Here is a 21,692-nt window from a genome sequence, read left to right on the forward strand (position 1 = left end):
TTTGGCACCTGTTGTTTTCCACTTGCTGTGGCAAAGTTGACTTGACAGTGAAACAAATGTGTTATTTTTCAAATCCAGTGAATATTACTCATCAGTGTTTGTAGTTGTGTTCCAAGGGAGCAGACCCAGCCCAAAGGAGAGCTGGACAGGGCTAGACTTACAGGTCTCTCCATCCAGCTCACATATAAATCACTTGATATCGTTATTCTGTTTACTCACTGTCCAACCAAGACACGTTGCGTAAAAACAAAGACAACCGGAGACAGGGCAAAGGGAGCTTCACAGCCATACCACTGGACTGTAAGTCTTTAATAATAAAACAGCCTCCATACAAAAGTATATATGTACAAGGTCACATACTTTAGCAGGTTATGGAAATGATCAACAAATGTCCCATCTTGCAGCTTAAATACGATACATTTCAACAGTCTTTAACCACAGTACTTGATCATAATAAAAGGAAATAAAAAACGATCCCATGTTTTTTTTTTTTGTGGGGGGGGGGGGGGGTCCATCTTTGTACGGCAGGCAATGCAAGGCAGTAGACTATACCAGCTTTCAATGGTGAGATAATCTGTGGCTCTTGCAAGAAAGACAAATACCCAGGTGACAGATTTGAACATTGGGCAACGTCAATGAGTGATGTCCCACCATGGGGAAAGAGAGCAGGAGCGGGGGGGGAAACCTTCCAAACAAATTCACATAACTCAGTGAGAGACATTATAAATAACACACATACTTGCCAATGCACAGCAGTGCAAGGAAACAGCCATTTTGGCAGAAAAATCTGAAGACAGACAAATCATGGACAGAGGATTCAAATAAAAGTATCACTGTACAGTTCAGGTCCCAGTGTGATATTTAAAGCGCATCGTACAGGTCGTTCTGTACTCTTTTGTGGACCAAATTTGTGATCTATGGGACTTGACAGTGACAGTGTATTCGAAGGTCCTAAAAGAGAATGCAGACATGTAAAAGGACAGAAAAACAATTGCACAGTATCCCTGGCATGTGCCATTAAGCTACCAACTTTATCCTCCTATGATCTCATCAACCTGAAGAGATGCAGACAGACCATGCCTGTCCACTGCGAAGGTGGAGTAGTAACAAAGCATCTGATTGGGCTATTACTGATCTTAGGTCCCGCCTCACTCTGAGGTGTCGATTGACACAAGATTTAGGTCCAAGGTCATTGGCAGGATTGAGCAGCTCGTTCCGCTGTGCAGGTCTACCACTATGCTTGAGCCCCTAGATGTGTGTAGGCAACACACACATACACACAGACACGCAGTCAGTCAGTCACAGTAAACCGCCATGCAAAGAAGGTCCGGGATGCTCTTCAACCACACAAAACATTCGCTTTATTTCAATTTAATGGATGACTAGAGAAATGTTTCAGAGAAGTGCAAATTGGTCGTAATTCCACATCGAAGCTCCTATGTCGTATTTTCTTTCCGTTGACGTTCAAGAGATGACGTCCCCACGCTGGACTCCTCCCCTTTCCTCTCGGCCCTCCCTGACCCCTGGGTTGGCCCCTCCCCCCTGTCCCCCCGCCTCACTTCTCAGAGTTCTTGCGCGGCCGGCGGAAGCTGGACATGTTCTCGTTAAGTGCATAGATGCGTCTGGAGAACTCCTCGAAGCCGGCGGCATCCAGCTCCCCCAGGACCTGCTCGTCACACTCCACCGCCACGGCGTGCTCCACGGGGATGCAGGGGTAGTCCTCCATCCGGGCCCCATCTCCCAGCCCCAACCCCAACCCCAGCCCCAACCCCAGGCCCAGGCCCAGCCCCAGGCCTGTGGCCTCCGTGCCCATGATCTCCTCAGCCTGCTCCACCGAGCAGCACATCTCGGGGGCTAGGCCTGCGGGCATCAACGGCCCCGCCGGGCCTTCCCCAGGCACCGCCAAACCGTTCATGGCCCCGTCGTGCTGGCGTTCGGGGACGGCCAGCTCCGCCTCCTCCCCGGTGTCGTCCACAGGAGTGAGTGACCCTGACCCAGAGGTGCTGGTAGCAGCAGGCTGCTCTTCCCCCACCGACACCTCGGTCTCTCCATCTCTAACTCCTCCTCCCCCACCTCCATCCCCCTCCCCCTCCCCGGTCTTGGCCAGGTTGATGCAGGCATCCAGGGAGGTGGACATGTGCTTGGGGGAGGCTCCTGAAAGCACCAGCCCTCCTCCCCCTGCCTCCTCCCCTGCCTGGGCCATGGCTGTGCTGTAGCTGGTCGGCGGCGAGGCCTTGTACTTGAGCTTGTCAGCCTCTGAGCTGGCCCTCTTCCTGAGGCCCCGGTCCGGGGAGCTGGTGTGGCTGGGGAAGCCCACCTCGGACGCGGACGCCCCGGATACGCTGAGCTGGGCCTTGGGTGGAACCGGGATGGAGCTGGACACTTGGTGCCGGTCACTGTGAGGCGAAAGAGCGGGGCGGGGAGAAGAGGGAGAGACGGAGAAAGGGAGATAAAAATGGGTGTTGAGAGAAGTGATGGATCCGGCTCGTAAGTCTTTCACTTCCAACGAGGGTCCTGTGGAGAGGAGAAGGAGGGAGTAGCCCCCCCCCCCCCCCCCCCCAGCTCTTCTGATCAGACACGGTTCAGCATCGATCTCCTCTCCGTCTCTGATCCACGACGGAGAGACAGCTGCCGGCTTCTGAAAACCCCTCCCCCATTACACCCAGAAACATTTGCGCGGCGAATGTGCGATCGTTGGGGCCTCGCGCACTGGGAAACTCGCAGCGGGTGTCCTCAGAAGTATGCGGGGCATTCTTTGGTGGGATAACAGGTAACAGACTGCGGCCCACGCTATCTGGCCCGCTCACATCGTAAATTTACAGCAACGAGAGACCTAGTGGCGCACACACGCACACATACCTGGAATCATGTTAACATAGGGCTGCTTCACCCCGTACTGATCCTGGTCAATGCAGTATATGAAAAGCCATTTGTCTGGGAGGTCAGAGGTGAACGTGGAGGCGTTCCCTGTACTCGCCCGGCTCACCACCTGTGGCTAGTTAAGGACTGGAGGATCATGGGTAAACGGACCTACATTGTTAAAAGGCGAGATGAGGTCCGTCGAAGAGAGTCTGGCAGGAGACCTACGCCAAGGGGGGGGTCTTCAACACACACACACAGGGCATGTGATGAAGGGGCTTGGCACTGTACACATGCTAGCTTGTAATGGGGGCCGGAGGCCTGACTGGAGCCCTTGGCCCCCCTGCAGAGAGACTTGAACCCGGGGTACTGAGACAGGGGCACTGAGACAGGGGCACTGACACAGGGTTCACACGGGGGGCACGCCCCCTGATGAGGTCACTGGCGTAGGAGATAAAAGCACATGGACCCCCGCTTAGAAAGGCCCGGAAAAGAGAACCCTGATTAGAAATGCATGATGGCCTTATGCATGGAAATACCAGCTTCTAAATATACACCACAGCACAGTTTGATCTTAAGCCCCAGACAGATATAGACAGGAGGTGTTCAGGGGGGTAAATGTAAAGTCAATGCGGATAATCAGTTGATCTGGCATGTAGCGGGATGGTCTGTCATGTGCGAAAAGGATCAGCTCGGAAAGTGTCATCGGATTGACCTTAACTGTCAATACAGGGAATGGAAAACAACGTGCTTGATGTTGCAACCCCCTTGACCAAGCTGCGAGAAAAAAAACTCCTGCGAAAAACTCAATGTTATGGTTTGCCATTAATGACATGTGAACCCTGAACAAAATGATTATGGTGCCGTTGAGAGTTGAGCTGACGGGCCAGAAACACTTACAAGAAGGATTCTGAATCCAAATGAAGAGACGCTCCCTGAACATGAATAATCATCTAAACGATGGAAACCCTCCGGAAAAGGCCTCTTCAAACCACGAGGCAGGTTTGGAAAACGAAGCTGACTGGTTAAATCTTTCCATGCGTAATTTCTAACAGCTAATGATTAACTGGGGATTGTTGTTTCCTTGTAGCCGTGGCAGCGGCCAGTCCAGATTGCAGGCCTTCCATTTCAGCAATATACAATTACAGTCACCGCAAGCATATGGACCAATCCCTCCTTCCATCGCCGCTGCGTGATGTCACTGTTGCCACAGGCTAATAAGAAATGTCTCGTTTGGAGCACGTTTGTTTGCGGACGTTAATCAACTCTCATAATCATGTGTGAGTGATGATGGAACATCACGACAGAACATCTCCTGGTGCCCTCATCATATTTCCTGCTTGTGACAAATGTGTACAGAGCGTGCTGGGGGGGGTGGTGCCTTTGTGGGTCCAGCTCCCCTCACCACCTTGTGAGCAGGCATGGATGGAGGGATGAGCCTGTGGTGGGGGAAGGGGGAGGGGGGAAGGGGGAGGGGGGGGCTGATGCCACGGCCTTTGGAGGCAGACAGAGGGCATCTGTCCACAGAGGAGGACACTAGGAGGGGTTGGCTGATTTACAGCCGGTGGGTCCCCACCTCCTTCACCCTGGCCCTTTTAACTCATCATTACGTTTTACTGGACCTCCGCTCCCACTGCAGACTTCCCCCGTCAGTGATTTCACCACATAAAAAGCTATCGGAGATCTCTCTGCCTAAACCATTAAGGGCCCCGGGACTTGGCAGGGGCCCCGGGAATGTGAACGAGCCCCCCCCCCCCCCCTTCTCTCTCTCCCACTTCCAAACATGTTGGTTTTAGACGGTCTTGCTTCCCCTCCACGGTCCCTGTGTCAGCCCTGCATATTTCAACCGGAGCCAGGAATGTACTAAACCAAACATTTCCACTGTCTTATCCCCCTCGTACAGACTGGTTTTTAACCCAGAAGAGCCAGGCGGGCCCAGGTCCAGGTCCCGCTAAGAAGCCATGGTTTGGGCCAAAACACACACTGGCAGATAAGACCCCTTCTTTGATGCCGAGGTACAGGAAAATCCCAGAGGACCCCGGCAAAGCTGAAGATTATAACAAACCACGTTATATTCATTAAGTGGTGGGGGAGGGGAAGGGGGGAGGGAAGGGGGGGTCTGAAAGGGAAAATATTGTAATAAGACATGACTCCTTCTCAGTCTGGCCTTTTGAAGATAGGGAATATGACCGAGTTATAAAACTGTCCACCACCCAGCATGTGTAACACATTGAACAAGCTGATAGGATAAACACTCAAACTGGAGCCAATCGTGAGAACGGTGCCAAGACGTTTAACGTGACGGCGTCTGTGCTGAATCGACGCGAGTGTTCGCCGTGTGTTTCCAGTGACGAGGCGAGGGACAAGGCTATGACAGGCCGTCGAGATGAGGTCACGAGGCCTGGTAAGTGATGTCGGTGACACGTTGAGGGGGTGCAGGGGTGTGTTGCTCTAGATGGAACACCCCCCCCCCCGCTCTACTCTGTTCTGCAGAGGAGTCCGAATGAATGTGGGAGAGCGTTCCAACAGATGTGGTCTGGGAGATCATCCATGCTTGGTCCACAGGGACACTCAAACACACACGCTCTCTCACACGCACGCACACTTTCCTAATTCGAGATCTCACAGCCAAGGCTGTGTGTGTGCAGGAATGTTCAGACACATCCAATGCTTAATACTGGAGCTTCATTCTAACTAAGTACCGGAATTGAAATAGGATCCACCTCAAATTCAAGTTCAATTTCATTCAACCTAAGAACCAATCATTGCTTGGACTTGCTACCGTGTATTAAATGTACTGAGCTGCATATGTGATTACAGTGCTGAAAGTACAGTACACTGTCTTCTGTCACTGGCCATTGCTTGTGCGAGCACACATACACACACATACATCTGTGTTTGTGACGGAGCCAGCGTGATTGTGCTTGTGTATACTGCATGTCTGTGTGTGTGTACATGTGTGTGGAGGGGGTGTAGATTTACGACTGTTGTCTCTGTTATCTCATCGGGGGGGGGGGGGGGGGGGGGGGGGGGGGGGTATCAAAGGGTGGACAGGATCTTCAGAACCGCCGGGCGCAGCGTGACGCGGCAGAACGAAACAATGCCGTGTCGAAATGGCCCGGTCCCACCCGGCCTGCATCCCCCGCCCACGCAGCCCCAGCCTCGGTGCACCGGGACAGGGCTGGGGGCCCTGTGAAACTCTGCCAGGGCCTCCGCAAATCTGGAGCCACTAATAGGGAGTGTGTGTGTGAAGTGTCTGTTTTGAAGTCAGCAGGACTTTCTGTTGAACAAAGCAGAACCCTCGGTGGGTCCGACTCGTCCGTCTCCTATCCTCCACCATCGCAGGCTTGTCCTCGGCAGTCCCGAGTCGATACTCCCGCTTCCTTCTCACATGTGGTCATGTTCGACACGCTATGCGGTGAGTATTCTTGTAGAACGACACCTGCGGTGGGAAACGAAGGCTTCCTTCGTGAGACCCCGAGACCAAGTCGTCCCACAGCCATTTCACGTTACAGCTCACAAAAACACAAGCAGCATCTCTCGCTCTTTCCATCCCGTCCATGTGAAGCGCTCTGGCAGGCCCGCTGCTTTGCTCTCGTGTTCCTCCGGTGGGAAGCTAGCAGATTGAATCCCATGCTGCATTAGCTCTAGATGGAGTGGAGAAACATCTCCAGTACATGGCTGAGAATGGTTCCATTGGACATGCCCTGCATATCCCCCCCCCCCCCCCACCCACTCATATAGACGGGAGGGATGGAGAGAGGGCTGGAGGGAGGGTGAGAGGGCTAGATGGAGGGAAGGAGGGAGTCAGGGAGTGAGGGAAGAGAGGGGAGCGGATATCAACCTCTTTCTCTCTCTCTCTTTCTCGCAGTTTACTGGTTAACTCCCCACAGCTGCCGGGCAGCATTTTTATGCATCCATATTTCAGAGGCTTGGCCCCCTCTGACTGGAAATAGGATCTGAACTGAGGCTTTTTCGAGCGAGGGGGGACTGGAAGCGATCCGACGGGGAGGAAGGCCAATAAAAGAAAAGGAGAGTGAAATGAGCGTCTGCCCTCCCCGGTCGGACGGTGCCGTGGCGGAGGTGTACGGGGCGGGAGGACCTGAGGGGGGTCACGTGACGAGGCTCCTGGGAGTGACAGGCTGTACGGGCGTAGCCTTCTCACGAGGGCAGTGAGACGGCTGTCTGAGCGGCCGGCTCGCTTCGAGATGATCAGAGCGTTTTGGGATTGTGTGTGTGTGTGTGTGAGAGCGAATGTCGTGTGATTGTGAGCTGTGTGTTACAAACTCTCACAGACAACGTTACAGTCGCTGGCAGCTCTGGAAACCCCAACCAAATGTGTGTCCGAGTGGGAGCCCTCTCCTCCTCCCGCACGAGGAAGCCAGGGTTTCATGGGCCTCGGGGCTGGGACGGAGAGCCCACAGAGCGCCCCTTTCTGCCCCTGCGGCCGCGCTGTCCACCGGGCGGAGCAAGGGCATCGCTCCACCTCCACTCCTCCTCTCCCCCCCCCCCCCCCCCCCCACACACACACACACACCCACACACACCCACACACACACACACACACAGCCCTGGCCCCAGGTCCAGTCTGCCCCAGCGTTCATCTCCTGTCTTAGGGCCCTTCCACTTAATATTAGGAGGATATGAGGGGTATATTCAATTGCTTGGCATCTCTCCTTTCAAAACGGAAGATTATTCAATTAACAGCGTAATTCCCCATTTTCCCCTTTGCTGACCCACCCCCAAACATTCGGATCATGCTCACCATTTGACGAGGAGGCCGTGTTCCAGAAAGTTCTTGAGGTTGGGCAGAGTCTGGCGCAGGTCGGGTGTGGACAGGCCGTGCTGATACCTCAGCTGCAACAGACAGAGAGACAAGAAGAATCACCTATAACATCCAGGCTAGAACCTTCCCCTGGGCTCCACCCATCTGCTCGGAGAGGGAGAAACCCTCCAAGCAGGAGGATATAGTCATTCCTTCAATTGAGCAAACTATTTTTACTTTCCCTGTAGGACTATATACTTTACCCTGCTGAAAAGGGCCACCTTTCCTGCATCCCTCCCTTTCTCTCCTTCACAGACAAACGAACTAACAGGTGGTTTATGTGTAAAGATGTGTGGATTAGGGGTGGGGTGGGAGGGCAGAGCCGGGCGACCCGAGGAAAGCCGGACATCTGGACGAGATCCGTCTCTCCTCCCCTCTGTCTCTCCCTCTCTCAACGACCCACAGTTCCTCACTGGCCTTCTGCTGTTCCCGGCCCAGGTCCCGCCCTCCTACAGGACTGTACGTTTACAATCTTCATCATCATAGCCAGTCCCGTGACTCACAGGCATGCAGAAAAGTGTGTCGGAAACACAGACGACCCCTAACCGAAAAAGAAAAAAAAGGGGATCTTCGATCGTCTCCCCCCGCAGTCCGGGAGGGGAACGGCGGCCGTCTTCCGAGAGTTTCCTTTAGTTCCCTCTGCGGTCAGCAGCCGGGCGTCACACGGCACGTCCAGGGTGTCTCTCCCAGACAGGCCGTCGCTCACACTCCCCCACACCGTCCAACATCAGCCTCCTCTCGTCTCTGCGACACCCATTCTTCTTTACACACCGTCACCCACCCACCCCTCCATCCCTCTATCAGCGTAGTCCGGTCAGTGAGCGATGAGGAACATGTGATCCTAATTAGGCTGGACACAGTACCAGTGGCCCACAAGCCCATGCACATCTCCTCCTCTCATGACAGCGAGATAGCGCTTCTCACGCCTGGCCCGTGAAGACGTTAGCGAGGAGCACAACAGGGCGATGTCATGGGGATTAATGACGACAGAGTCTGAAGTCAGAAGGCCAGAAGGTCACATTTCCCAGTTTGTGTTTATGGATTGGGGGGGGGGGGGGGGGGGGGGGAGAATGATTTTCTAGGATCAGCGGGCATCTCAACACATTCATCGTGTGTTTCTTTGGGGGGTGGTTGTGATAACCTCTCGGACTGGGATACAGTGTGCAGCCGTTGTTGTAAAGCTTGACTAAAGGCATAAGGGGTTGGCATAAGCATCACCACACGGGTCCCTACTGCCCCTGCCAGGGTGAGAGAGCGCGCACACACACACACACACACTCTTTCTTCCTGGTGATGAAACAGCACTAGAACAACAGACATCCATTCAGGACTCTGGGTAAACCTCGGGGCTGGACCCCGACGGTGGACACATGTCCTCAGGACCAGAAGAAACAGGGTTTCAAAAGACGAGCCAAGATCAATATCCCTCCTTTATAGAACCCAAGAGAACAGTTATGGAGGACGGGCGGGCTTGAAAGCTCCGGAGCCGCAGATGCAAAAGGAAATCAAACATCTGGGGGCCTCGGTAAGATACAAGCGTAGGATAAATCCTACTTGCCAGTGAAAGTCAACTTTATTTGCCAGTCATATTCCAGTATTTGGTCCTGGAAGTGTGCCAAGTTGTACGGCTTAACCGAACACCATTTTAATCCTCCACGTGAACGAATAAGGTCGACCTCTTAAGAGCGGTGACCTCATCGCTCACGTGATCCATACAAGTGTATAGGAGATGGATGAATGAGTGTGAGTCGGTGTTTGTATGAGTCCTCTTAGTCTACCCCCTGAGCTCTAGTGCGTGTTGAGTCCACGCCAAGTGAGCAGCACACGGTATGGAAACCAGATAGGGGCGAAGACGAGACAGAGCAGCAGATGACATCACTGGATGGAGTCCCCCCCCCCCTCTCCATTGTCGGAGCGATTGTAAAGAGGGACACAGAGAAGAGCTTGTACCTGAGAGGCACGCGTGTGAACGCTGAAGAAGGATATCAACACGCCGGTGGCTGGGGAGGATGTACCGGAACACAGTAGGATCAACCAACAAAGACAACAAGGTGACAGGTCTTTTCTTACTGTATATCACTTCTCTCTGTCTCGGAACCCCTTTACACAAACAGTACAGGACAGCCACAACCCTTGAGCTGAGAGCGAGGCCGGCTGCAGTGTTTTCACCAGGTCTAGGAGGCTGGCTGGGGATTTGTTTTAAACATTAGCAGGTCCAGGACTAGTTGACAAGCATTGTCAATACTCTGGCACTGGCCGGGCTGGTGTGATCTGAATTGTGCCAGTCTGCACCATGTGCTTGTGTGTGTGTGTGTGTGTGTGTGTGTGTGTGTGTGTGTGTGTGAGCTCTGCTCTTGGCCCCGGACCTGGGAAGGATTACATCCTGGTCGTTCACTGCAGTGTAAGCAAACACTCGCCTTTTTCCCCTCCCTCCCCTCTTGTGTAAGGGCGACCGAAAAACATCAAGACGGCCGACCGCATGAAAAAGGGCCTTGGGAAAACAGAGGAGGGGAAACCTGCGAGAGAGAGAAATGTGCGAGGCAGCTTTGCCTGACATCAAGTTCGATGTCACTTCCAATTAGAGGCAACACCGGGGGCCTTGAGCATGAGGGAGAAACAAACAGCTCGGTGGGAGACTCTGGCTCCCCCATCCAAGGAGTTGTTTGGGTACGTGTCACGACTGACAGGGCAGAAACACTCGCGCTCGGCCTGACAAGATGGTTCCACTCAAAATCAGAAAAGCTGTCAGGGACATATATTTATGAATCCCCCCCGAAATCCTTCGGTTGAGCAGGAATGAAAGTGCATCTGCTGCTCGACACGCAGCGTCCGGGTGATATCCATGTCGACCTCGGGCAACTGACGAGCCAATTCTAGGTCGACAGCTCACAATGCACCCACGCAAATTGTTCATAATCAACGCATGTCATTTCATATTTCCCTCCCAGACAGGAGGCCTCTAACCCAATCTGAATACAGGTGGTCTCCCTCTGGAAGTGGAAGTCCCCCCCTCCCTCACCTGGTGGCCCGCGGGCCTCTTTGTGCTGGGCTAACCAGATCGTGGTGAGAAATGGCCAGGCCCCATTGAGGCTGTAAGGCGAGAGGCCCGGGCCAGGGCCGCGCCCACTTGGGCTCTTTCACATGACGTGATGCTGCTGGCGCCCTGAAACGGATCCACCAGCAGCAGTAGCTCCTCCTCCTCCTCTTCCCCCTGCACCTCCTCCTCTTCCCCCTGCACCTCCTCCTCCTCCTCTTCCCCCTGCACCTCCTCCTCCTCCTCTTCCCCCTGCACCTCCTCCTCTTCCCCCTGCACCTCCTCCTCCTCCTCTTCCTCCTGCACCTCCTCCTCCTCTTCCCCCTGCACCTCCTCCTCCTCCTCCTGCACCTCCTCCTCCTCTTCCCTTGTCCTGCTGGTGCTGCTAACACACACACCTTTTGTGTGTATCCTGTCCCTGGAGAGGTCTGACTTCCTGTTTACCTGGATCTCCTACTCGGGTCCTGTCGAATGCACAACCAGAGCGAGCTGTCCAATTGAGGAACAGGATGTTTGGAGTGCAGTGATGAGGGTTTAAGGGGGTGAGGGGGGGGTTAGCATTTGCGCCACCCACTACATGTGTCAAGGATCCAACGACAGCCAGAGGAATGCAGAGTTGCGTTCAGCCCTGACGGGTGAAACAAACAAACGGGTAAACAAGCTTGGGCTTACAATAGCCAGGCAGTGGCCCTCCAGTTCACGTGGCAGCCCTAACCCGAGACAGGCCGTTTGTTTTCGCCGGGGTTCTGTAACGCAGCTAAACCAACACACTTCAAGCTCACACGGTGGGTTATTGTTTCCTCCCTTTTGTCACAACCAATCGACTTCAGAGCTGACAGTGCTCGAGGGAGGCCCCTGGCGGTATTTGATGCAGATTGGCTGCGGCGTGGCGAACGATCATCGCCTCGCTAATGAAGCCGGCAACCTGTCCCGCCGCAAAATCACTTGACGAGCCGTTTGTCAGCAGAGACGTCACAACAGTTCAGCTGGTGGAGATCGTTTACCGTCGCTTGACAAGTGACGGGCCCTGGCATCCACCAGAGAGAGAGAGCTCTTAAACACGGCTCTTTTTTCTTCAGGAGCTCTTTCACACGTCAGGGCTGTCCAATCCAAACTCCCCGGTAACCCGCTGGACGCCGGAACGGCGGATTGGACAATTCCAAGCGATTGACAATAAGAGGGTGGTTACTGGAGGTAAAAGGTAGGGGTTGGTCTGAGAGACTAGTGTTTCAGGGTGTGGATCTGTCCCACTCCCTAGACAGGGTGATGAGGAACCTAGGCCCCTCTTACCAAGCCTACTTGGAGGGGCCTGTCCAGGAGGGGGCCCTGGCAGACAGTCCCAGGGTTACTCATAGGGGAGTGGAGTTCAATACAAACTACTGTGGTGGCTGACGCAAATCAACCATCTCTACAGACACATTTTTTACGCGCAAACAACGCAGCATTTGGAGAGAACAGGCCATCGGCAATATTTCAAGGGTTTCTTTCGAGAACAATAGTGGTAGAATAATACTAGTTTGGCCCAACATACCACGGGAATCTGCCTCGCACACACTTTCATCGCATGTACTGCGCGGAAAATCTCTTGTTAAACGGATGGTTGCAAAAAGGAATATAAATCCAAAGACGGATGAAGTTGCTGGGCCCTGACAGTCTCCAAGACAATAACTGATAAACAAATCATGGCGAGAGAGAGAAAAAATCACCATGGGAGAGCTTTGAGGAACATTGAAAGGGTAAAGCCATTCATCATCGGGGATGAAACCGTGCTCTCGTCTTCTCGAAATCTCTAATTTCTCCTCCACAACACGGAAAGCAGGTCCACATGTTGCGTTGATAACAAACCCTGCATCCAGCGTTATCATGAACCGCTTTCCTCAGGATTCCTGTCGACTCGGCCAAAGCCCCATCAGAGTGACCCCCGGGCCAGACGACTTGGCACGCTGCAGCGCCGCTTATGTAGAACACAATAACAAGAAACAACCAGTGGTCGTTACTGCAGGAACCATGCATACATTAGGCAGCGGGCCCGTAAACAGAGCCGTTCCAACGTATAGGCTGAGGAGTGGATACGAAGCATGAGACAATGGAGCAGGTCCCTCCAGGCGATGGTCCCTGGATCCTGGGCCGAGTGTACCGACACTAGTCTGGCACGGTTGTGTGTTTTGAAGATTCCTCTCGCACAGACTCAAAAGGTGTTCTATGCGGTCAGCCCTTCAGCTGGTGTGAGGGCAATGGGGACAGCCTGGTTCTCCCTAGGTTAGGAGCTAGCCGGGTCAACTCACGCAAACCACAGATACTTAGAATGATCACATGCCATAGGTCAGTAGCGGTCTTCAGGGTTAGACAAGATGGTGGCTTGATTAAGGTTGAATTAGGCCTACCAGTCACACTCCAGGCTCTGACCTGCTGGCAGGGTGTTGCCTACCAGTCACACTCCAAGGCTCAGGCTCTGTGCCAGCTTTCCGTCCAGACCGACCCGACAGAATGGAAGTGTTGGGGCCTACATACATCTTGTCAGGTCGCTGTTGTTTTCTTCAACACAAACCACACTCCCCACACACTCCCACCCATACACACACTCTCACACATATACACACACACAGCGGCCATTTTCTGAAGTCTCGTAAATGGCAGTGTATGGAAACCACACACCTGTATGAAGCCAGGAGGAGTGACGGGTCTTAACCCAATAACGTTTATGGGCCACTCACGCATCGGTTCCTCATCAATCACAGTGAGGCACCATGGGATATGAAGTCCAAAATGATCCATCAAAAAGACCTCGTATAAACATGTGAGTCAAGAGACAGCGCATGAGTAACAGACAGTCCATGGCCAACTGGACTATTAAAACGAAGGAAATGCATGGATTTGGACACGCAGACAATGGATGATCACGATGTCCTTGAAAAACCAAAACGAGGAGCAGAGGTTTGTTTTCAAGTGCATGCACAGCAAAGCACAAAGAGTATTTGTTTACCAGATATCTTAGACCATTTGAGTGTGGAGAATTTCCACTGTCCACACTTCGTGGTTAAACAATGGTGGTGGAGATGAAGTCCAGATTCCATCCCTACACCATTCCCAGGCCTCTGCCACACCAGGACCTCTCTCTCTCAAACAGATGTACTGGCCTTAGTATCAGTGAAAACTGGATGTATAGATTATGCCTGGAATCCGAAGACAATGTTAGACCTTATTATGATCAGGAGTACGGCTGGGCGATATGGTAACATTTTTTCGATATAGATATTTATATTTACATTCGATAACGACGATAGACCACAGATCCGTAGTAGGAGCAAAATAAGTCTCTTCCTCAACTTTTTCCCTACACTCGGCCAGGGAGCACTCACCTGGTGTCAAGTAACTTAAGCTTGAGGTGCTCAGTATATTTTAGTAAGCATAGGCTACCATTTCTCCACAACTTCCTGCTGCATCACAGAAATTAAATGGACTGCTGTTCCTAATTATTCTCTATTGACATTATCAATATTATTGAAAATTAATTAATGTTACGTTAAGTTTATTGAGAGAAGTCATTACTTCGATAAATTGATTTTAAAAAAAAATTACGCCCAGCCCTAATCAGCAGTCAATAAAACGAGACAAATCTCAAATAAAATTGGCTGACTGACTTTGTAAATCTTTTTTGCGCAGCACTTAAAAAGGACATTCAATCTGCTCCTCTGTGCACGTCCTGAACCTGTTGCCATGATAAACAACTGCATCATCAGACAGCACTTTCCATACCTATCTGAAACCAACCATCTCTCCCCCCCCTTGCTTCCTCCTTTACTCTCATCCTCTCTCTCTCCCCCCCCACTCTCCCTTCCCCTCCCCTCTCATAATGCAACACAGGTGGGGTGCGTTCACCGTGGTGCTTCAGCCAGATCCAATGAAGGGGCCTAATTCAAACCAGCCTCTCCCCTCGCATTACTTGTTGTTACACTTTATTGAGTATCGAATTCCCTACAAATTCGGTCAACAGATTTACATTTTTACAGGAAAGGCTGCGTGAGACGAATGGAAAATTCGGTGAGGAAGCCGCCAGTGACAGGGGTGTGGGGGGGGGCGCAATGTTATTCCCCATTGACCCCAATCACTGAGGGAGGGAGGGCTTTGTCGCTATAAGTCCAGCCTTGATGAAAGCCTCTCAAGCACGAACGCTACGCGAGTGTGTGCGTATTGCTCTCGTCGCGTCCATGTCTCCATGCGTGTGCATGAGAGAAAGTAGACCTGTCGCGGTACCGCACGGGGCCCAGGTTCTGACACGTTGTGCTACAGTGACACCTATTGGAGGGGCCGATGGCAGGGGGGGTCCGAGGGGCCCCTCGGGGTTAATGAGCTGCTCGTCGGTAAGACTACACCCGGATTACAGTGGGGAAACCCTACACCCCATGTCGTATTAGTGAACCCTCACATACCCAGGGGTCAAAACCTCCTGTTAGCAATGTACCCCAAGCAGAGGACTCATCTATCCTCCTGGTCCAGACTGGCAGGTCTGGGGGGCAACTCCGGAACTCAGGCAGTTGGATGAGGCCGACCCTGGCAGCCTATGGTAATACTCCACTTTGTAGTTTCAGAGTCAAAGGACAGGGAGCGAAAAAACCTTGAGGGAAGCCACAGACCTTTGTCGGTTGGATGGTTGATGGAGGCGAAACCGCACAGGGACAGCGCGGTGGGAGCATGGAGAGGAAGGGTGGGTACCTTTGTGTTGGCCGGAGCCAACCGCGGCTCTAATCATGTCAACCACCTCGTCTGGAAAGACGTATTAACGGAGGAAATTGTTCCTCAAGAAACAAAACAAACTTTGCCCCGGCTGCGGCGTGTCGTACATGTGCACTGCCAAATATAACCGTTAAAACATGACTTCAAATTTAGCCAAAGTCTGGTCACCATTCGTTTTTATTATTTGGAATAAAAGTGTTAGGGTATTACACAAGGAAATCTTTCTGGGCCCGATCCGTGTTTCCACTGGGTCTCAATATAAACAGCCGTGCAGCTGGATGAATATATAGTCTGTGGTCAGGTGCCCATCCTGGCCTGGGCTGGCCACAGTTCCTCCTTAACACTCCTCCGCTCCCACTCAATGGGCCGATTGTTGTCCTTTCTCTCTTTTTACTGCCGGTTGGGGGGGAGGGGGGCGCAGGCTTTATGGCCGAGGGTTTTGTATTGGTCCTTACTAGAGGTCAAAGGTCAGCGTGAAAGGCCGGGTTTGTACATCGCGAGCGTTCCTCCCGCTCTCCCAGGGAAACGATGATGACCCCCCTGACGCGTTTGGCCGCGTTGGAAGCCGTAGGAGGGTGAGAGAGTTGCGTGTCCGAGTGTATATTTAAGATGCTCTTAAGTGGAGTTGTTAAACATAAAGTAAGTGTGACTGAGACCACAACCAAGGGGAAGGCCAGAAAGCACATTATTTTATTCAATTTTTTGGAGTGAAACATTTGGCAACCGGTACTGACACGGCCAACACCACCAAGAGAACCATGTTTTTCCAAATCAGTCACCGCTAGGATAACAGCGCTAATTGCTGCATGTCCTATTCATCCTTAAAGCCTACCACGTCAAAATAAAACTCAACTCGGAAGGCGAGCGCCTAGCCTAGCCTGTAATGAAGTCCACAGTGCAGTCCTCAGGCCTGCTAGACACAGCTAGAGCTAACCCCACAGATAACATCAATCTGTTCCTCTGCACTGACATATCCTCTGCTGCTTCAACAGCCTGAGCATACCATGTGACCTTCAATCAAGTAACTGGACAGGCTGCAATCAAACCTCTGCTTCCAGTACTTCACGTGCTTCAATGAGATTTGTTCCCCAATCCTTGACCTCCACGACCTCTATGGAATATGCAGTATCAAACTCCACCGTGGAGGAATTTGGGCAAGGTCGGAGGGGAAAAAAATATTGAATCGGTTGAGGAACAAGAGGTCTTTCTCTCGCATATTTTGACTCCATGTCAACAAAGAGAAAGATTAGGCGGGGGGGGGGGGGGGGGGGTTTGTGTGTGTTTTTTGCATTAACATAACTGTAAAAGTGTGAGTGCTTGTGTGTTAGTTGTGTGTGTGTGTGTGGGGGTAGCTAGAAAGAGGGCGCGAGGGGTAGGGTTGTGAACATATTAAGTATTAGCGGTCTCTTTCCGTCTAAGCTGGCCGATCCTGTCAGATAAACCAGACCTGAGCTCCCCGTATCATAAACCCAGCGCCCGGAGCCTGCTTCTCATGGGCCCAGGAGCACAGACAAAGTCCACATTATACCTCACTAAGGAAAACACACCAGAACCACATTCTTATATCTGAAACTGGGGGGGGGAAATGAAGGGAGGCAGGTAAAAAATAGAGTTCATATGTTGCGATCCACATGCTATCCTTGCGAAACTATACATTGCGCTCTACGTGTTTCGACAGATAACATGCCAAACTCGTCTAACATCTGCTGTGGCGCAGTAACACCCATCGAAAAAATGGAGATGCGATCACACGCGCATACGCTTTTCCAAACGCTCACGCACACGCACACACACACGGGTGAATGTCTCCCTAGTGGAGCGTCCTGGTAGCACAGGCACGATTGAGCATCACACTACTTTCTGTCCAAAGGAAAAAAAACACCACATGTTCTCAGACGTGGCAGAGCGTGAGAATCAGACTTTGAGAAAGTCATGGAATATATAAGACAAAAAAAAATAATAATAAAAGTTATATAAAACCCTCCGCTTTCTTTTCCGTTGGCTCGGACGGAGTATCAAATTAAAACCTGCCGCTGTACAGGATGCCTATAGAGCCTGTGTCCGGTTTACTTTGGAGCCTCCGGAACATTCCCTGGTCACCTGGGTTCGTTCAACTGTGACCCTGCGTAGTGTTAAGGATGTTAAGGCTTGCTTAACACAGCCCTGGCTGGGTGCACAGTGAATCAAAGCCTTGTTGTACGCGCACAAAGAGCGTCTTCCCACAATGGTTTATTGATAAGAATCAGAGTTAGAGCGATGGCGACATTCCATCAAACAATCCCTCATGGATTTGGTCTTCGCAAATCTACAGTACTGCGTACAACATTTCATCTGACCTAAACACTGTGGTACTGTTTACTCACACACTGTGTCCTGGCAGTCGTGTTTGTTTAAACTCAGATAAGGAAGGCCTAAACTCTGACTGGACTATCAAATCCAAATAGTTTGATTATATCTTCATATCAAAGAGAGACCGGCTCACAGTGGCCTCAACCTTTGGACTCTTCACTTGAAATAACTGAACTTTTGTTTGCCTATGCCACATCGCTCTTCATTTATTTCTCTCAATTCCTCTTGGCACAGCTTCGAATTCCCATTCGCACCTGCCCCCCAAAAAGCCCCAAATCACGTTAATGTGAGATGTATGTAATACGCCTCGCTCCCCAAGATCACAGCAGCGACCCCCTGTATCAGATCCCTGCCCAGGGAGATGAAAGGGGTAGGTAATATTGCTTTTCTCCAACACTGCAGCTCTGTACAGGAACTGGTCTGGTTATGATGCTACACTTTATCCCTGTTCGCAACTCAACTCCTCACCAACTGGTAGGGGGTACATTTTTATTCAAGTGTATTCTTTTGTTTCCTGTCTTTTCTCTCTCTTGCAAAGCTAGTTTTCTTTTCTCTTAACCTTTTACTCCTTGTCAGAAAAACTATGAGTCAGGAGGGGTAATACTGAGAAACTGGGCTCTAAATGAAAGGTTGCACGGTTCCAGGTCTTATCAGAGCTGCTGGACGGGACCCTCGAGAAGGAGAGAAGGACAAAGGAGAATAGAATAACAAACAGGTAAGAATCCTTCCAAAGAAACGACTAACCTTGCACCTCTTTTTCCAGACTGTTTCAGAGCGCCAAACTCTTCACTTGGATCCATGAATCCTGGGAGAGTGTGAGGTCTTAGACAGTATAATGGGCTGGCCCCATGCCTCTATTCTGACTGCGTCTGTTGTAAGCCACTCAAACTCATTTAGGTATGCAACTTCTCATTTCACCAATTCTTCAGTCTACGAACAGGCATTTTCCATCAAGCCGTTTCCCAGTAACTCTTCTTGAAAGCGGGTTCAGAATAGTTTGGTAATAATAATAATAGTTGTATGTGTAATGCACTTTTTATTCAGGTAAAATCTAAAAGTGCTACAGGTTAAAAACAAGAAAGGGAGCAAAAACAAACAAACACGTAGAACAAAAAAGAAAATGTTCAGAAAGACCAAGAAGTTTGCTGTTTCAGTTCTGGAAGGAGTACAGTGCCATGATGGTTCTGGAAGGAGTACAGTGCCACGATAGGCCTTTGTTAACAACAGCATTCAACGAAGCAGACAGATAACCAACTAGGAGGCACCCTCACTTACAGGACCCCCACTCATCATCTGAACCTCTGGGAGCAGATAGCCCAGACAGGGAGGCAGGGAGGCGCCGATTAGAGACCTGGGGTTTGCTATCTGCTGGGAGAGCCAGGGATGTGTCCAGGCTGAGGAGAGAAGACAGCTCTTGTCTACATGGAGGAGCTGGGATGAGTCATGCTGTGGTTGGCTGTGCTGACAGGTACTCCTCTGCTGGTCCCGCCCTCGCCCCCCCCTCCCTCCACCCCCCCCATCCCCAGAGAGGACCAGCTCATTGCACCCTGCACCCCCTGAGGAAGGCCAGGCTCACGACTGCACCACTGTGGCTTTTGGAAGCGAGTGTGTATGAGGCCGGGGAGAGCCAGCCGACGTCAAAGGGAGCCCCTAACACACGTGTTGACACAGTACTCGAGTGCAGTACACGCACCGGCACATGTTTATGTGCCTAGCGCCGCGCTGCCCTCGCCCACAGTGTCTGGGGGTTGGCACTCATGGCACACGGGGGCACCGGCTCCTGCGGACAGGGGCACAATTATTTCTCGTCCCAGACGAACCAACGACCAGGCTCAGACATGTTTAACCCAAAGACCAGGCGTCGCCATGGAGACCTGTGGCTTGAGTGGCAGCTTACTCCAATTAGTGCGGGGGTGGTGGGGCCATTTCTCTAAACCCAATCAAAATGAAAGCAAGAGAAAAAAGAAAAAAAAACACGTAACCCCCCCCCCCACACACACTTTTTCTTTTTTGAAAGACGTGCTGTGTTTATTTAAGGGGCGCTTTCAATTAGCCACTTAGCTCGTCTTTCTCAAACAACTGTGAAACGATTATGTGGGTCCTGGGACAGGGGCCCTCAGGTCCTCACAGACACCTCATCTAATGGGGGGGGGGGAGGGGGGGGGGGGTTCTCATGGGGGGAGGGGGACGATGATGATGATGGGGGCATGACAGTCGGGCCAGGCCACAGCCCACAAATCATACTGTATGGCTCAGCCGCCCAGGCAGAGCAGCGCGGGGTCTTGACATCACGGTGGGTGGCGGGGGCGGGATCCTCCCTAATGGGGTGAGATTTGATTTGACGGAGGAGAGGAGGGAGTGAGAGGGGACAGCCTGACAGCCGGGGAGGAAGTCTGTGTTTGGGCTTCGTGTGAGGGAGAGAGAAAGAGAGAGAGACAGAGAGGGAGAGAAGGGGGGGGGGAGAGGGAGAGGGAGGAGAGAGGGTGGGAGAGAGAGAGAGTGAGAGGGGGGAGAGATGGAGGGAGAGAGAGGGGGGGAGAGAGACGGGGGAGAGAGGGGGAGGGAGAGAGAGAGTGAGAGGGATGAAGTCTGACTTTGGCCAGCTTTGTTCCCTCAATAAGAGTCTGGCTGAGGAGTACGCTGATGCAGATCCATGGTGTGTTACTGTAGATCAGATGAAAAGCTACCGCACGGAGGAGGGAGGAGGAGGAGGGGGGAGGAGGAGGAGGGAGGAGGAGGAGGGAGGAGGAGGAGGGAGGGGAGGAGGAGGAGGGAGGAGGGAGGAGGGGAGGAGGAGGAGGGGGGAGGGAGGAGGAGGAGGGGGGAGGAGGAGGAGGGAGGAGGAGGGGGGGAGGAGGAGGAGGGGGGAGGAGGAGGAGGGAGGAGGAGGGGGGAGGAGGAGGAGGGAGGAGGGAGGAGGGGGGGAGGAGGAGGAGGGAGGAGGAGGGGGGAGGAGGAGGAGGGAGGAGGAGGAGGAGGAGGAGGAGGAGGAGGAGGGAGGAGGAGGGGGGAGGAGGAGGGGGGAGGAGGAGGGGGGAGGAGGAGGGGGGAGGAGGAGGAGGGGAGGAGGAGGAGGGAGGAGATCCTAATCAGACCCACATGGGAGGAACAGCTCAGGAGAGGCCTGACACAGAACCAAGATGGTTGACATTTCTGAAGGTTTTCTACCAGATGGGGCCACGGCATTGTTTTATACCAAAGGCCGTTTCATTTCATCGAAGCGGAATAGGCTCTCGCAGATGACAGATCGTCATTTAACCAGAGCGCACCTAAGGCGGCACACACAGGGTTTTGGGAAATAGAAAAACAAGTTATCCAAGCTGACATGAGATCTACTTGGTCTCAGTGGGAGAGGAAGGCCAGAGCAGTCCTTGGCTGCCGCGACGCGCACAAAGAGAGATTCCTTCCTCCTTTCAGGAGCCGGGAGGCCAGCTTCCTTTTCCATAAGCGAGAAAAACATGTCTCGAATATGAAAGGGAAAAAAATAAAAAAAACCTTCTGGGCAGTTTTACACATTATCACAAAGCTCTGATAAGATGACTGATGTAATCCCCCCCCCCTCGTACTGAAAAACAGGAACTACTTAAGCCTGTCATATATTTTTATCTCTCCCACTACTTATCAAAAAGTCATATTATTCTTACCGCTTTCCGATGTGTGTCCCATTCCACAGCCATTATTATTATTATTATTTTGGAGCTGTCTGTGTGCTCAGACAGAGTGAGGGGGGGGGGGGGCTGGGGTGGGACAGAGGAGACCAGACTCCAGCAAACAAACAGACCCAGCTACAAATCTCCACCAGCTGGAAACTTCTGCCGCACTATTAAGTAAATGAGGTAGGAGTAAAGCCAGCGCTTTCCACTTTAACACCCACGGTGATGAGGATTCACT

At 52.1% G+C, this 21,692-nt stretch overlaps 1 protein-coding gene across 1 annotated transcript in view; it reads right to left on the minus strand.

The window, feature by feature from the left end:
* Window positions 1–268: 268 nt before the first annotated feature.
* Window positions 269–21,692, minus strand: part of uvrag (UV radiation resistance associated gene) — a 54,207-nt gene continuing 32,783 nt past the window's right edge. The window contains exons 7-8 of the mRNA XM_047019968.1: window positions 7,625–7,716; window positions 269–2,396 (exon numbers count right to left, since the gene is read on the minus strand). Coding sequence (XP_046875924.1) covers window positions 1,556–2,396; window positions 7,625–7,716 — 933 coding nt within the window. The 3' untranslated portion in view covers window positions 269–1,555. The remainder of the gene's footprint in view (window positions 2,397–7,624; window positions 7,717–21,692) is intronic.

The sequence above is a fragment of the Hypomesus transpacificus genome, chromosome 5 (genome assembly GCF_021917145.1).
Source record: "Hypomesus transpacificus isolate Combined female chromosome 5, fHypTra1, whole genome shotgun sequence".
Classification (NCBI taxonomy): Eukaryota; Metazoa; Chordata; class Actinopteri; order Osmeriformes; family Osmeridae; genus Hypomesus; species Hypomesus transpacificus.